The sequence below is a fragment of the Pongo abelii genome, chromosome 1, assembly GCF_028885655.2.
Source record: "Pongo abelii isolate AG06213 chromosome 1, NHGRI_mPonAbe1-v2.0_pri, whole genome shotgun sequence".
Taxonomy (NCBI): Eukaryota; Metazoa; Chordata; class Mammalia; order Primates; family Hominidae; genus Pongo; species Pongo abelii.
Window position 1 is genome coordinate 56,632,391 of NC_071985.2, and position 16,897 is coordinate 56,649,287.

General features: G+C 37.8%; 2 protein-coding genes across 5 annotated transcripts in view; one reads left to right on the forward strand and one right to left on the reverse strand.

The window, feature by feature from the left end:
* The window catches only part of RO60 (Ro60, Y RNA binding protein), a 32,384-nt gene that overhangs the window by 15,383 nt on the left and 104 nt on the right, over nt 1–16,897 (reverse strand). The window contains exons 1-3 of one of the 3 annotated variants that reach the window (XM_009239850.4): nt 16,687–16,841; nt 6,829–7,429; nt 364–584 (exon numbers count right to left, since the gene is read on the reverse strand). In XM_009239850.4, coding sequence (XP_009238125.1) covers nt 364–584; nt 6,829–7,408 — 801 coding nt within the window. In that variant the 5' untranslated portion in view covers nt 7,409–7,429; nt 16,687–16,841. Of the gene's footprint in view, nt 1–363; nt 585–6,828; nt 7,430–16,236; nt 16,334–16,686; nt 16,842–16,897 lie in introns of those variants that run through there. The other 2 variants (XM_009239836.4, XM_054523998.2) reach the window with 2 other exon arrangements.
* Nucleotides 16,408–16,897, forward strand: part of UCHL5 (ubiquitin C-terminal hydrolase L5) — a 48,168-nt gene continuing 47,678 nt past the window's right edge. For both annotated transcript variants that reach the window (XM_054547440.2, XM_054547443.1), the window contains exon 1: nt 16,408–16,594. In XM_054547440.2, the coding sequence (XP_054403415.1) occupies nt 16,408–16,594 (187 nt within the window). The remainder of the gene's footprint in view (nt 16,595–16,897) is intronic.

The window sequence follows — 16,897 nt, forward strand, 5'->3', positions numbered from 1 at the left end:
CTTTCATTTGGGGTTCAAAGTACTTTCAGAATGAAAAATGTCTAAGTAAAAGGCTTATCAAATAAGCTAACTTGTTTTTTACTAGAAAAAGGATGTGAAGTATATTTTATGAAGGAAATACATAGATGATTTTTTTTTTTAATTAGCAAGGCAGTAGATTTTCTGGAGTGAAACTAACACAAATGCCACCTACATCATGTTGGACATCATGGTAGGTGTTTTAAATAGACATTAATTTCAAGATCTATTTTAAATAATTTCTTTTTAAAAGTATAAATATATAGCTACCCCAAGTTTATCCTTTTAGCACCTACAGTAAATTACTCATGTTTAATCACATGCTGTAACATATAATTCACTCACCTCTTTAGACTTTAAGTGATTTGTTAAAAGATGTTCTCTAACTAATCTATGTTCTTCTATTAGATGAATGACTTCTAGCTCATCTCTTGTGCGCTTCACTTTCTCTACAGCCTCCAGATACTTTAATAATTTTTCAGTCTCCATAGAGAGTGCTTTTTCTTTATACAATTCATGAACTTCTTTCCAGCCCTTTGTAATATATTTGGTCACAATTGCAAGTCCTTTAACAAGATAAAGAATTGAAAAAGCATGCAGGATTACCAAGTAAAAAATAGAACATGTTTCCTCAAAATGCATTATATGATCAATATAACTAGATACACAAGAGTTAATGCCCTTACACTGGGATGCTGCTTTCCATGATATAACAATTAAGCAAATGGGGTGAATTAATTTTCTTATTCCATCATTACTATTTAAATATGACACTTTAGAGTAAAAAAACCTGTATCCTGAGTATTTTGTTACAGAGGCTTTTCTTTCTTTTCTTTTTAAAGACACCAGCATTAGAAAGTTTCAGGTCCATAATCTCAGAACAACTCACAAGAGTACAGATCTATCTCAATTAATATTGTATTGTATTGTATTATATTATATTAATTATACTCGACTCTTTTTGCTGTTGAATAAAATATATATATTTACAAACAGCAGAAATAAGTAGAAGTAGACAGGTAGGTAGGTTCTTTTACACTATGTTTTAATAGCTGAGAATTATTACTGCTCAAAAAAAAAAAAAAAAAGGAAACAGTAACATGTTGATTCCCTTCACAATTTCTTCCAATAGAAGAAAGAAAAAAGAGCCTTGGATTGGGGGTGAGAAAGTCTGGGTTCTAGTCTATACTCTGCCAATAAATGGTGGTCTTTCTAGGTCTTAGTTTCACCACTTCTGTAAAACAGCAGGGACTGGATTACAACATTAAAATGTCTATGAGGGACAGGCAAATAAAATAAATAAAACCACCACGGTGAGGCCAGGCACCATGGCTCACACCTGTAATCCTAGCACTTCGGGAGGCCAAGGCGTGTGGATCACCTGAGGTCAGGGGTTCGAGAACAGCCTGCCCAACGTGGCGAAACTCCGTCTCGAAAGCTGAAACTGGATCCCTTCCTTACACCTTATACAAAAATTAATTCAAGATGGATTAAAGACTTAAATGTTAGACCTAAAATCATAAAAACCCTAGAAGAAAACCTAGGCAATATCATTCAGGACATAGGCATGGGCAAGGACTTCATGTCTAAAACACCAAAAGCAATGGCAACACAAGCCAAAATTCACAAATGGGATCTAATTCAACTAAAGAGCTTCTGCACAGCAAAAGAAACTACCATCAGAGTGAACAGGCAACCTACACAATGGGAGAAAATTTTTGCAATCTACTCATCTGACAAAGGGCTAATATCCAGAATCTACAAAGAACTCCAACAAATTTACAAGAAAAAAACAAACAACCCCATCAAAAAGTGGGCAAAGGATATGAACAGACACTTCTCAAAAGAAGACATTTATGCAGCCAAAAGACACATGAAAACATGCTCATCATCACTGGCCATCAGAGAAATGCAATTCAAAACCACAATGAGATACCATCTCACACCAGTTAGAATGGTGATCATTAAAAAGTCAGGAAACAACAGGTGCTGGAGAGGATGTGGAGAAATAGGAAGACTTTTACACCGTTGGTGGGACTGTAAACTAGTTCAACCATTGTGGAAGTCAGTGTGGTGATTCCTCAGGGATCTAGAACTAGAAATACCATTTGACCCAGCCATCCCATTACTGGGTATATACCCAAAGGATTATCAATCATGCTGCTATAAAGACACATGCACACATATGTTTATTGTGGCACTATTCACAATAGCAGACTTGGAACCAACCCGAATGTCCAGCAATGATAGACTGGATTAAGAAAATGTGGCACATATACACCATGGAATACTATGCAGCCATAAAAAAGGATGAGTTCATGTCCTTTGTAGGGACATGGATGAAGCTGGAAACCATCATTCTCAGCAAACTATCGCAAGGACAAAAAACTAAACACCACATGTTCTCACTCATAGATGGGAATTGAACAGTGAGAACACATGGACACAGGAAGGGGAACATCACACACCAGGGCCTGTTGTGGGGTGGGGGGAGGGGGGAGGGATAGCATTAGGAGATATACCTAACGTTAAATGACGAGTTAATGGGTGCGGCACACCAACATGGCACATGTATACATATGTAACAAACCTGCACGTCGTACACATGTACCCTAGAACTTAAAGTATAATTTAAAAAAAATTAGCTGGGCGTGGTGGCACGTGCCTGTAATACCAGCTACTCAGGAGGCTGAGGCAGGAGAATCACTTGAACCGAGGAGGCAGAGGTTACAGTGGGCCAAGATCGTGCCACTGTGCTCCAGCCTGGCCAACAGAGTGAGACTCCGTCTCAAAAAAAACAAAAACAAACAAAAAAACACCATGGTGATGTAATAGAGAGTTGTTAGGGTGTGGTGACTGAACAGAGTGTGCCCTGACAAGTGGTGTAGACACGTGTGCCCTGACAAGTGGTGTAGACACGTATTGACTTAGTGCTGCCAAAAGAAAAAAAACTTACTTTCAAGAGAAGCCAGAATACGGGTTTTTATGTCTTCGATTTTTAAAGATAATGACAAAGAATTCATTTTTACCCAAAAATATTGTATAGGCCATATGAAACACATCTCTATGCTAATTGAGCCTATTATGTTATTTTTGAATGCTAAATAACTTGATCAAAAGTTAACACTAACATGCAGGAACTTCTCAAGTATTATGACTCTTGCTATCTTCCAGATTTTGGTGCAAAATCATCTTAAATGAGTAAATGTTTCATGTGAGTATATCTTCTATTTTGTTTTTCCAGTGAAAATAAAAATTCCTTAAAGCAGTTTTATCCTACCCAGTTCTGTAATTGCGCTGGCCATGCAGTGGGTGCACAATAAAAATACCATACCTGATGACTTGAATCACATTTTGACTTGTTTTGTCTGTTATAAATACACATTACAGTTAAGGCATTAAAATACTATTAACTCTGTAGCTTAGAGTTTTTCCAAATTTTTAAACTTTGAAACGCTAGGGATTCTCTGTCCAATGTGATATTGCTATTGACTGACATGGTTTCAATTATGAGTTCTGCCCTCAACAATTTCAAATTAAAGAATCCTATGTGTGGAAGTAAGTTTAGGAAACATCTACTAATTCCTCATTATATAGACCAAAAAGACAAAGCACAGAATAATTATTTTCACAAGTTCAGAAACTAATTGGTCCAGTTAGAACTAGTAATGGGTGGTCTTTCTCTTAGTCTAGTACTTGCTCCACACTTCCAAGACACATCTCAACAAACCAATAAATAAAGCTGGATGCCTAAGTCCTTCTTACGTTGGATCAAACATTTGGATAAAAAAATTTAAATGTAAAAAATAATGTTTCTTAACCAAGAAAATGTTAGGAAAAAACCACAGACAAATATTTTAGGTTGGAAAAGGCCCTTCTAATCCTAACACAAAACATAAACCTATGAAGACATGGATAAGTTTGACTACATTAAAATTCCAAACTTTAGTGTGCCAGAAATGTCCCCCAACCAAAAAAAAAAGACAAAGAAAAAATGCATGCACTGTATATAAATAATACATTATCAACTCCTGTAATATGAACCCCAAGTTCTTAGAACAGTGTCTATCCATAGTAGGTGCTCAATAAATATTTGCTGAGGGCCAGGCACAGTGGTTCATGCCTATAATCCCAGCACTTTGGGAGGCCAAGGCAGGTGGATCACCTGAGGTCAGGAGTTTGAGACCAGCATTACCAACATGGTGAAACCCTGCCTCTACTAAAAATACAAAAATTAGCCGGGCATGGTGGCAGGAGCTTGTAATCCCAGCTACTTGGGAGGCTAAGGCAGGAGAATTGCTTGAACCTGGGAGGTGGAGGTTACAGTGAGCCTAGACTGTGCCATTGCACTCCAGCCTGGGTGACAAAAGTGAAACTCCATCTCAAAATAAATAAAACAAATAAATAAATAAATAAATATTTGTTGAATAGTGACCACAATCAATAGTTAAAAAGACAGTAACTAAGTGGACAAAAGGGCTATGATATAATTGTATAATTATACATATATACACACATACATATATTATATATACATACATACAATTATATATATGCATATATAGGTATATATACATATATAGTATATATATTATATACTATATATACTATATACTAATATTATATATTATATATACTATATACTAATATTATATATTATATATACTATATACTAATATTATATATTATATATACTACATTATATAATATATAAGTGTGTATATATATAATTAGCACATGAAAAGATGAGCCTCTGCCCAAAAATGTAAATTCAAAGAATCTTTCATGATTCTACTGAAAGAGATTAAAAAATAATGACAACAGTCAAGTGTTCAAATGTGGGTACACTGATCCCTTTCACATACTGTTTGTGGATTTAACCATTATGAAAGTAGGTACTCTATGCAAGTGTTTTCATTGTAGTATTTTTGTAACAGTATAAAAAAACCAGAAACAACTCTTGTCAATAAGAGACTAGCTAATAAATTACAGTCATACAATGGTATATATGCAACTATTTCTACTGACCTGAAAAAAACAGCAATAGCAAGAGCAATAATATACTTTTTACTGAAACATAGAAGGCATGTAACAAAATTTAGTGAAACACAGTAATATATGTTTAGGAAAAATCTGGAGTAAATTACAACATCTGATATACAGCAATGGCCCTCAACTCCCAGGCTATACACGGATACCAGTCCATGGCCTGTTAGGAACTGGGCTGCACAGCAGGAGGTGAGCAGCAGGCAAGTGAGCTCCACTTTCTGTCAGATCAGTAGCTGGGCATTAGTCTCATAGGAGCACGAATTCTACTATGATCTGAGCATGTGAGGGATCTAGGTTGCGTTCTCCTTATGAGAATCTGATGCCTGATGATCTGAGGTGGAACAGTTTCATTCTGAAACCACCCTGCCCTCCCCACTGCCTGTGGAAAAACTGTCTTCCACAAAACCAGTCCCTGGTATCAGAAAGGTTGGGGACTGCTGATATGCAGTTATTTCTTTTGAAGAGTAGGACTACATCATATTTTTCTGTATTATTCAACTATTTTAAAACATGTAATCTAATAAAATCAAAATAAAATATTTGTACATATAAATATTTGCAATTTATTATTTATATTTCATTTGAAAAACCCCAGTTATAGTTAAAAAATAAGTCAGGAATTACTGAAGAGATTCTGTATATAAAAATATGTGTGGAAGGGAGAAAGAGAGAACCAAAGTGTACTTCTACTACATGTTAGGTGCTGGGACATTTAGTCTCAATAATTGTAAGCTTATTCTCCTTACCCTCCTTTTAATAGATGAAGGTCAGAAACTCAGCTTAACTTACTTGGCTTAAGGCCACAGAACTGAAATGTGAACCCACCCTTCTGAGTGGCTGTCTTTTCAAGTTTCACTTCCGGCGCAAAAAAAAAAAAGTCAAATTTTGGACGTGTTGATTTTTGTGGAACTTCACACTTCAAATTACTCCTGCCCAAGAGTTTTTCTTATTTCTTTTCTTAAAAGGACTATTAATTATTATGGAGCCAACTAACTTTTCAAAAGTCTCTTTTCATAGATACAGAAAAACTGCCCCAAGTTATTATGTCCCCTGACTGACTGCCTGAAGACAATCAACTTCCTGAATTGTTAAGTTCAGCACTGTATCAGGTATATCCCTTTAGGTTCCATGGAAGATGGGTTCCTAGGAAGATGGGGAGGGAAAAAAGGAATGGGCTAGAGCAGTGGGTACAGCATGGCCATCTGCCACCTACTGGCAAGGAGCTGTTTTGCTTATTGCAACTGTTTTTTTTTTTACTTTCCTACTTTTTACTGGTTACAGAGTAGTTTTCTATACATAATCTTATGGAACAGCTGTGTACAGTTACCTAAGTTTTACAAACGATTATACTAGACCAAGTTTGAATATCTGCCGAGTAACTGGCAAAGCTGGAACTCAAAAGCAGTTCCTTCTAGTGATTGTACCCATATCCAAGGCTTATTGCAACTTTTAATCTTGTCCCTGCTACTTACACAGTCCATAATCACTTGGGTGAGCATTCCAGTTAGGATGGTGGCATTTTAAGATTCAGAATATTAACCTATAAACCGGTCATTTGATTCTTGATTATTAATGTCTGGATTGCCTGTGGTAGAGGTGTAATCCCAGGAAGGCATTAAATATATTTGAATTAATGTATACTTTGAGAATAAAAGGCTATTTCTAGAAAATATTACACACTTGTCTTATGTTAAATAAAAATTTGCTATTTATTGGATATCCCTTACCCACCCTTCTTCCCAATGAAGATCTTATGCTTACCTTCACTGGAAGGTTTAAGATGTGACAATCTTAATAGATCTTTGTGAGACCAGCCATTTCTCTGTTTATATTTTGTAACTGCCAGAGCAAGGGCCATGCCACCTTTCTCATTGTACCAGTCCGCTATAGCCTTCCGGAGGGCACGACCCCACATGCCACATTTCATGCTTTCCTTCAGATCTTTCTTAAACTGGATAAAAGTAAAGAGATGGGTAGGAATGCGACAAACTTCAGAAACAGCTTTAAATGCTGCTTGTTTTGTGCTTATGTCGGAGCACTGGGAACAAATGGCAAGTGCAAAGAGCATAGGCTCTTGCTTTGTGGTTCTGCCTTCTTGACTAAATGACTTTATTTCTTGTATCACTTCACATCCTCTGCCATCTTCAATCAATCTAATTAAAGCTTCAGCATTTTCAAGGCCCAACTTCTGTTCTTTGATATAATAAGTTCCACCTTCAGAACCGAAACATAAGAACCGGTGTAGTCGATTCATGTCAGTGACTTGCCATACATATCCATCCTGAGAATTGGCTATCTGCTTCTCATTCAGTGGCTGCATTTGGTTTACAGATTCCTCCATTGTTTTTTGTCTTTAGGAAACCTATCAAAAAGGCAAAATGTTATTACAACTAGATGGGCACAATAAAATTACAAAAGGAAAACAAAATGTAGGTTTACTGAAATGTTATTAACTCTTTTAATTTAAAAACATCTTTTAAGTTCCATAGTTTTTCCCTTAGTACAAAATCAATATAAATGTCCTGAAGAAAAATCAGGAAAGGCAGAAAATGAAAGAAAAAAACCATATCTGAATACTTTGAAATGACTACCGGTAATATCTTCAGTTTTTAAAGTTTTTGTTTTGTATTCCTATTTTTATAATCTAAATAAACTAAAGGCCCTTCACAGCAAACAAACAAGATTATAGCCACAGTGGTGTGATAATCAGAAGCAACTGAGGTGTCACTTTTTTGAGATACAGTGTGCTGCTTCAGAGATTAAGCAGGTAGATCAGTATGGCGTCTTGAGGCCCACACAGAGAATAAAAGAAGGGTGGGCAGCAATAGTAGCTGGCACTAAGTAAGAAAGATCATACTCCCTGAAGAATTGTGTAAACATTTTTGGTTGCCTATCTAACATTCATTCTTCCCCCTTCTCTCTTCTCCTTTTCTTGGACTCATATCCTTCAAAGGAGGCTAGGCCTTTTCCTAGCCCCAAGGGATGGATCTTTATTGCTCTAAGCCAGTGGTTCTCAAACTCAGTGTACATCAAAATTACTTAAAGTACTAACTGAAACATAGATTGGTGGGTCAGCCCTCTCAGGCACTGCCCTGAGTTTCTTTCATAATTTAGTAGGTCTGCAGTGAGGCCTAAGCATGTATACTTATCACAAGTTCCCAGCTGCTGCTGCTGCTGCTGCTGCTCGACCCAGGCCCAATAATCATGGTGCTCTCCTTGCCACATGACTGGTATAGGGAGTTGGGCATGTGTCATGACTCTGGCCAGTATGACATGATAAGTCAGCTGAGAAAACTTTTGAGGTTTTCTTCAGTCTTAAAAGGGGGCTCAGGCTCTTAAAAAGAAATGTTACCTTTTCTGCCTTCTGACATTTTCATTTGCAAGTGATGCCTGGAGTGGTAACAACCATCTTGAGACCTTGAGATAAGCCAGTTTAAGATGGCACACCAATATATAAAGATAGCAGAACAGAAAAAACAAAGAACCCGGGTCCTTGATATCGGGTTACCTGAAACTACCCTGCTTATACATTTCCTATTATGTCATAAATGTATCCTTATTGTTTAAGCCATTTTTAGGTTTACTGTTTTATGTCATCTGTAACTACCCTCACTCTACTCCTTCCATTAGCTCTACAACTCCTAGAACTAGCTGTCTGGAAACAATATCCCTCTTTATCCTTCTAATGGAGGAACCACAATTGTCACCTCTTCATCAGTCTACCACTATTGTTACTACAGTATTACTGTTTATTGAGGTCCTTCAATCTGTCATGTTATTTCGGTGCACTGGGCTTCCGTCCATGGCTAACAAAACAGCACAACCAACAAAAACTTAAACCAGCATTTACTGAATACATACTATGTGTAAGACATGAAGACAATTTCTCTGCCATTAAAGAGACTAAAAAAAAAAAAAAATTTGGGCCGGGCACAGTGGCTTACGCCTGTAATCCCAGCACTTTGGGAGGCCGGGACAGGCAGATCATGAGGTCAGGAGATCAAGACCATTCTGACTAAAATGGTGAAACCCCGTCTCTACTAAAAATACAAAAAATTAGCTGGGCGTGTTGGCAGGCGCTGTAGTCTCAGCTACTCGGGAGGGAGGCTGAGGCAGGAGAATGGCGTGAACCCGGGAGGCGGAGCTTGTAGTGAGCCAAGATTGTGCCACTGCACTCCAGCCTGGGGAACAGAGCGAGACTCTGTCTCAAAAAAAAAAAAAAAAAAAAAAAGAAAGAAAAAAAAATTTTTTTTCTCCTCATCACAGAGAAATCACACTCATTTGTGGAGATAGAATCACAATGCAAACTGTAGTTAAGTGCTGTAGTAGAGAAGTATTATAAGTGAGCAAGGGAGTATAAAATAATACTGTCTCAATAATCTAGAAAGATTTGTGCAGAGAAGGCAAATTGTGATTAAGTGCTGTAGTAGAAAAGTGAGTGAGCAAGGAAGTATAACATAATACTGTCTAAATAATCCAGAAAGATTTGAGCAGAGAAGGCAAACTAAAAAACTGATAAAGTTTAGGGAAGGCGCTCCAGGAAAAGATTTCTGAAATCCCGATCAGTCTTTATATTCTAGAAAAGAAACTGTCTAAGCGTCCCGTAGAGCCATAAAGACATGTTGACAGATATGGTCATAACTTAAAGAGGAACACAAGATAAAAGAAGTTTTGTTCTGAAGATCATACTTACTTGAACATGTTTATATATTACAAGGAAGGCTAAGGATAGAATCTTGGTGAATATTAACAATTAAGAGCTAATGAGAGAAAGGCCTTTTAAAGAGAGACGGAAAAGGAAGTGCACAGAGTTGAAAAAAACCAACAGAGAATAGTATCATGGACCACAAGGAAGAGAACTTCAAGGAGTGAATGGCTGGTAATTTCAAATGGTCAGAGGAAAAGTAAATAAAAGGCTAGAAAATGGCCATTGGATTTAGCAAGTGGGAGTGACTAGTGAGAGCAACTGCAGTAGAGTGGTACAAGAAGTAGCTTGCTTACAGTGAGATCAGGAGAATATGCAGTGAGGAAGAAACTTCACAGCTAGACTACTCTTTTGTAGACACATACTTTTGAACTATGAAGGAAAGTAAGAGAAGATGGGACTTAGAGAAAAAATCTTTTTACCTTTTTCAATGGGAAGATGCTAAGATTGAAAGATTCAATTTGGAGAGCTGAAGATACAGTAGAGAAGGGGGATAACTGAAGGAATTTCTTAAAGAAATGAGAATGAGCTTAGAGCATCCAGGTTGAGACTGGCCTACTGACAGCAAAAGAGGTATTTCCTTTATCTTTTAAGGGTAAAGAGTATAGGTAAAGATAGATTTGAGGGAGTGAGGGATAAGGAAACTGAAGACATTCCCCTCTGACAGGAGATGTAGAATGCCAAATGGTATGTGGAGAAGTTTGGTAGAGAGGGGAGGAATGAAAGACTGGGTCTCAGAGAGGGGAATACATGGTGTAGGGATAAGTGCATGGGAAAATGAAGAGCCTCACATTTTGAATGTGGCTGAGGGGGACAGTGATCTGAATTGTGTTTGGAATATTAGTGTCAATATTCCAAAGAAGACTCTAGTATAAATTTGCTTATGTTAGTGGAAGCCTAGGTCTCAGGTGGCATCAGACATGTAATGATCATATTAGTCATTAGAGACAAATTCACAGTTACTGAATACAGCATAGGCTGAAACTCCTGTTGCAGTGGATGCCTGTTCTCCTATTTATTATTATCCTCTTTTCAATTTGGCTTTTATCTCTACCTTTCGATCCAAAACACTTTAAGAAGACTAACATGCTTCTCAAAGACTGATACCTTAATTGCCAATTTCAGTAGAAAATGTTATGTTTTTCTGATCTTTACATTACATAGACTTTGCTAGTCTCTCCCTCAGCTTTCATAAAAACAGGCTCTGGTTACACTTCAACCTGTCTACTTCTGCTTATTAGTTTTATTTGTTAGATGAGTAACACTGAAATGACATCTAATATCAGATAATTCTACTACACTTGCTTTCCTGCACCAAGGCCCAAGTGGTGGGATTTAAAAGGTCCCAAACCAAACCTCAAAATTCCCTCTCCCCTCAAATTCTTTTCCTTGTATTATTCATTGTGACCACATGTAGCTACATTATTGGTTCCCTTGAGAGTAGAAACCAAATCTTATCATTTTTGTTTCCTCTTTTGTATTGCTTTTATGTAATTAGTAATACATACTTAAAGCCAAATATCATTAAAGTTGACTTTCTGAACCATTTGCCAAATAATTATGCACAATTGGTTTCTCTTTCCCACAACACATTTTGAGAATAAACGCCTCAATATTTATAATGCAAAATATAATGCAAGTCTTTAAGATAAATTCTGTAATCAGAACGATAAATGTACTATATGCAGGTAGTGAAAAATATAATCAAGAAAAAATAAAGTTCTAAAGAAAAGTAATGAATACTGAGTAAAAATGTCATCTAAGAACAAAATTTCTGTTTTTCTAACATTTAATACTAGGTATTCAAGTACTTTTCTACAGCAAGCAGCAAAATGAACTTTTAAAAATCTATGAAGGATGTCTAAGAGGTAATCTCTAAGTATAATCCTTATAATCCCTATTAGAAGAAATAAAGTTACTTATTCATGGACTCTTCCTTTTGCATGTTATGATATAAATAACATGCAACAACCCTGAGGACATACCCATGAATAAGTTACTTATTCATGGACTCTTCCTTTTGCATGTTATGATATAAATAACATGCAACAACCCTGAGGACATACCCTTTCAGTATTTCTGCAGCAGAAACTGCTTAGGTTTTCCTATGCTTCTGTGACTGTACTTTCCAGAGTGCAACATAAAACAGTGGAACAGATAACATTATTAGCAGCCAGGGCACCTTCCTACTTGATTATATAAATTTACCAGGGTCATATTCATATTTTAAAAGACAGAAAACAGAATAACATGTCCCAAGTTACTCTCTTTCTTGTCACTGAGTGTGATACACAAATAAACTCAAAATTTGGCAAAGTGATGTGATACTGTGGCATCTTATAAGAGAGAGTATCTGGTCTTTGGACATAATACCCAGCAGAAAGTTTCAAAAACCCACGGTATTTCCTGAGAAACAGGAGTGTCTTTGTTACATTAATGAGGCAACATGGGCCCCTAGGTAGCTTCAGGATGGGGGCTAATCACTAGAAAGACCAACCATATGTTTAGAGGAATAAACTGGTCAGGCCAACCTTCTAGGAAAGGAGGAGGACTTGAGAGCAAGTTCAGCCATGTAGCTAATGATTTAATCAATCATGCCCATGTGATGAAACCTCATAAAAACTGTTCATCGATACTCAGTGGAGCATCCTTGGTGAACAAAAACTGATGTGCTGGGAAGGTGATGTGCCCACATTTCACAAGGATGGCATGGAAGTTCTGCATCCTTCCCTTGCCCTAGACCTTGCCATATGTGTCTACTTCCTGTTTGGCTGTTACTGAGTTGTATCCCTTATAATAAAACTGTAATTGCAAGTGGAGCACTTTCAGTGAGTTATGTGAGTCATTCTAGTGAACTATCAGCCTTGAGAGGATTATGGGAAGTCTTGAATTTGTAGTCCGCAGGGCAGAAGTGTGAGTAGCCTGGGGACCCCATTTACAGCTGGTGTCCACATTAATGGCATTCTTAGTGGGGACCTTGTCTTTTAATTTGTGGGATCTGATGCCAACCCTGAGTAGCTAGTGTCAGAACTAAACGGAAGGGGGGACACCCAGCTGATGCTACAGAATTAGTGTTGGAATGCAGACACCAAAGGCAAAAGTGACAAAATAAAAAAATAAACTGGACTTTATCAAAATTTAAAACTTGTATTTCCAAGGACACCATCAAGAAAGTGAAAAGACAACCCAAGAATAAAGAAAATATTTGCAAATCATACATACAATAAGTGACTTGTATCTAGAATATATTAAGAATACTTACAACTTAATAATGATAAATAATCCAAGTAAAAATAGGCAAAAGATGTGAACAAATATTACTCCAAAGACACACAAATGGGTAAAGAATCTGAAAAGGTGTTTTTCCAAAGAAGATTATCAAATGGCCAGTAAACACATAAAAAGATGACGAACATCATTAGTCATCAGGGAAATGCAAATCAAAACCACAATAAGATAGCACTTCACATCCACTAGGACAGCTATAATCAAAACAATAATATTAAGTGTTGGTGAGGATTTAGAGAAAATGAAATGCTCATATACTGCTGGTGGGAATGTAAAATAATACAGCCACTTTGGAAAACAGTCTGGCAGTTTCTCAAAAGGTTAAATACAGTTAGCATATGACCCAGGAATTGTACCACACACCTAAGAAAAATGAATACATGTATCTAAACCAAAAGTTGTATACAGATGCTTTTATCAACATTATTCATAACGGTCAAAAAGTAGAAGGAACCCAAATGTCCATCAACTGATGAAGGGATGAAAAAAATATGGTATATCCATACAATGGACTATTATTAGACAATAAAAAGGGATGAAGTACTGATACATGACACAATGTAAACAAACCTTGAAAACATTACGCCAAGTCAAAGAAGCCAGTCACAAAAGGCCACATATTGTATTACAATTCCATTTATATGAATTTTCCAGAGTAGGTAAATTCATAGAAATAAAAAATACATTAGGCTAAGGTTGTCAGAGGCTGTGGGGGTCGGGGGGAAACACTGGGAAGTGACTGCTAATGGGTAGGGGATTTCTTTTTGGGTGATGAAAATGTTCGGAAATTAGTGGTGATGACTGCACAACTCTGAATACACTAGAAACCAATGCACTGGATACTTCAAAATAGTAAACTTCATGATATGTGAATTATATTCTAAAAATCTATTGTTAAAAATACAAACATAGACTGGCCAGGTAAAATATATTTGGAAAGTTATTTAAATAAACAAGCACTTAACTCTGCTATTATCTATATCAGAATGGACAGCACCAATACAATTGATTACACGAAAATTATATTTAGCCCTACAATTTTTATACTTAACTTTTAAAAGCAATTTGAGATACACACAGACATATACAGCAACTTAATTTCTTCTTTCTCCAACTGCCATCATCTCCTGCCTCAAAGCTTAAGCTCCATTATCAGTGGTTTAGAAGGCAATTGGGCAGTGAGTGAGGTCAGAACCTGGTCATCAGTTAATCCATTCCTGGATAATCAAGTGTTGTAAATCCAGATTAACAACAAAAAGATATAGTTAATTCTTTGGATGGGCCTGACCTATCTATCTAGTGCTCTTAAAACACACCATACAACTAATGTTGTATTAAAGCTCTATAAATTAAATGCTTGAGAAGTTAAATATTACAATACTATAATATTAAAAGCATGGACACTTTTTTTTTTTTTTTTTTGAGACAGAGTCTCACTCTGTCGCGCAGGCTGGAGTGTAGTGGCGCGATCTCCGCTCACTGTAACCTCCGCCCTCCAAGTTCAAGCGATTCTCCTGCCTCAGCCTCTCGAGTAGCTGGGATTACAGGCGCCTGCCACCGCACTCGGCTAATTTTTTGTATGTTTAGTAGAGACGGGGTTTCACCATGTTGGCCAGGCTGGTCTTGAACTCCTGACCTTGTGATCCACCGTGAGCCACCGTGCCCACAGGCGTGAGCCACCGTGCCCGGCCAAGCATGGCCGCATATTAAATTGGTTGTGGATATTTTATACAATGTCCATTTCTATACTTTTAAAATTTAATTTAGAATGCAAAATCAGGAAATGCTAATAACACACATTATATAATAGCACTTGTTTCACAATCATCAGAACTACAGCATGTACAGTATCTTTTATCAGTACTAATATGTTATTTCCAAGGAATTCTACATTTTTCTTGAATTTACACATCTCAATATCTTCCAAAGTCTCTTTATAATTTATTTGAAAATGCTGCCTTTCATCTCAAGAAGTCAAACACATTTGCAGATTATTCCTTTTTAAATGAAGTCAAAGCTGACATATCTATGAGAATGCATGACAAATGTAAAGAAACAATACTACAAAATTGGGCCCATGATAGAGGTTTGTTTACCCATGATACAGGTATTTGAATCCACTGATCAATGTGATGCTATAAAAACTGATGAGGAAGGAACTGTGGCAAAAATGACTGCATGCTAGTCTGAGGGGAGCTGCCAACTGGTTGCCACGTGGTATGGAACTAGTAGTTGCCAGATCTCATTTTTCTCAAAGATCCAGAAATCTGGCTTTTTATGTAAACTCTCAGGATTAAATGTTAACATAATGAAAGGCATTTTAACCCCCTTCTCTGTTTACTTCTAGATTGTGCCAAAGGCTAAATTTTCAGTTTGGTCTTTCTACAATAGGTACCATGTTAATTAAGTTGGGTATCAAGTAAATTTTAGTTTTGATGTATTTTTGCACAGAAAACATTTTCAAGTTCATAGCAATATTACAGATTAAAAAAAATACCACAAACTACTTCGGGCTCTGATGCCAATCATTCTGGACTCTTGTGCCTCTTAAACTTTTCCAATAAAGTATCTCAAGGAAATATACTGAACAGAATCCCCCCCAGTCTCCAAGTTGAGGGCAGAGTTTCCGGAGATAAACTTCAAGAAAGTTACAAATAAAATTTTTTTAAACCAACACTTCATACAAATTTTGACTTCTACCCCATAGCGTACTCAGGCTTCTTTTAATACAAAAGCTGCTCTGTTGCTTAACTCAATAAAATTTACCACGTTTATTTCATGGCTTCACATAATCTGTAGCACAAGGCTCCCTAACTCCAGGGCACAGGTCACCTATTTGAGAAGGAAGGAGTCAGAGTTTTATCCACTAAAACATTTTTTTTTTTTCTGGAAGCCAAAGGTCTTTCTTGGAATATGTAGCTTTTAAGGAGTAAATATACACTTAACGACTTCAATATACTCTTAAAAACTTTAATCTTAACACTACAGTATTCTGTAAGAGCCTGTTGAATGAGGGCAATTTAGTAAATATTTAGTAAATATTTGGTTTAACTCATTATCCACTTTTAGAACCATTCCAAATGTTTTTAGATTAATACACGACATTTGTTTTCAACCTAATGTTCCCTTGACGCATCGCACCCCCTTCCACTAGTCTAGCAGCCCCATGGACAAACCTTTCTCCTCTCCCTCGTTATTCCTCTATGATAAATTCACCGTCTTCCCACAAAGATCCTTCTTCCAAAACCCAGATCCCGGGCGACGCCTCTCCGCGCAGAAGCCGCGGGAGAAGGAGGAGAAAGAGGAGGAGTAAAGCAGGCCCTCTCGACGTCGGCCTGTGGGGAGCGATGCCGACAAGCAGGAGCGGTCCCGGCTTCGGAAAGGGCCCACCCTCAGGAATGGTCCGGCCAGGCCTAACGAGGATGTCCCTATCGCGATGCTGGTTCCGTTACCCAGGGTGGACAGGCGCGGAAGCGGGACAGGGGAGAGCGATAGTTTCGCGACGTTTGCCCAGCATCAACCCCTGGGATGCGGGTGAGAGACATGGAGGACTGGTCAGACTTTGCGCGTCCCTGGGGCCGCACAAAAGGCTCCCAACCGGCCTCCCGCAATGTCCTCACCTGTACCTGGCAGCCGACCCCCTGGACCCGCAGCGCCTCCAGGAGAAGTCCTGCGCAGCGCTGGGAAACGACAAGAGACGGCAGCCTGACGGGCAGCGACAGCGACAGCAACAGCAACAGCAACAGACCCACTGCCGCCGGGACTTCCAGGTTCGGTTCCCGGGAACGAGTCCCGCCCCTCTTCTTTTGCCCCGCCTCCGCCCCAGAGGGGCGAGGA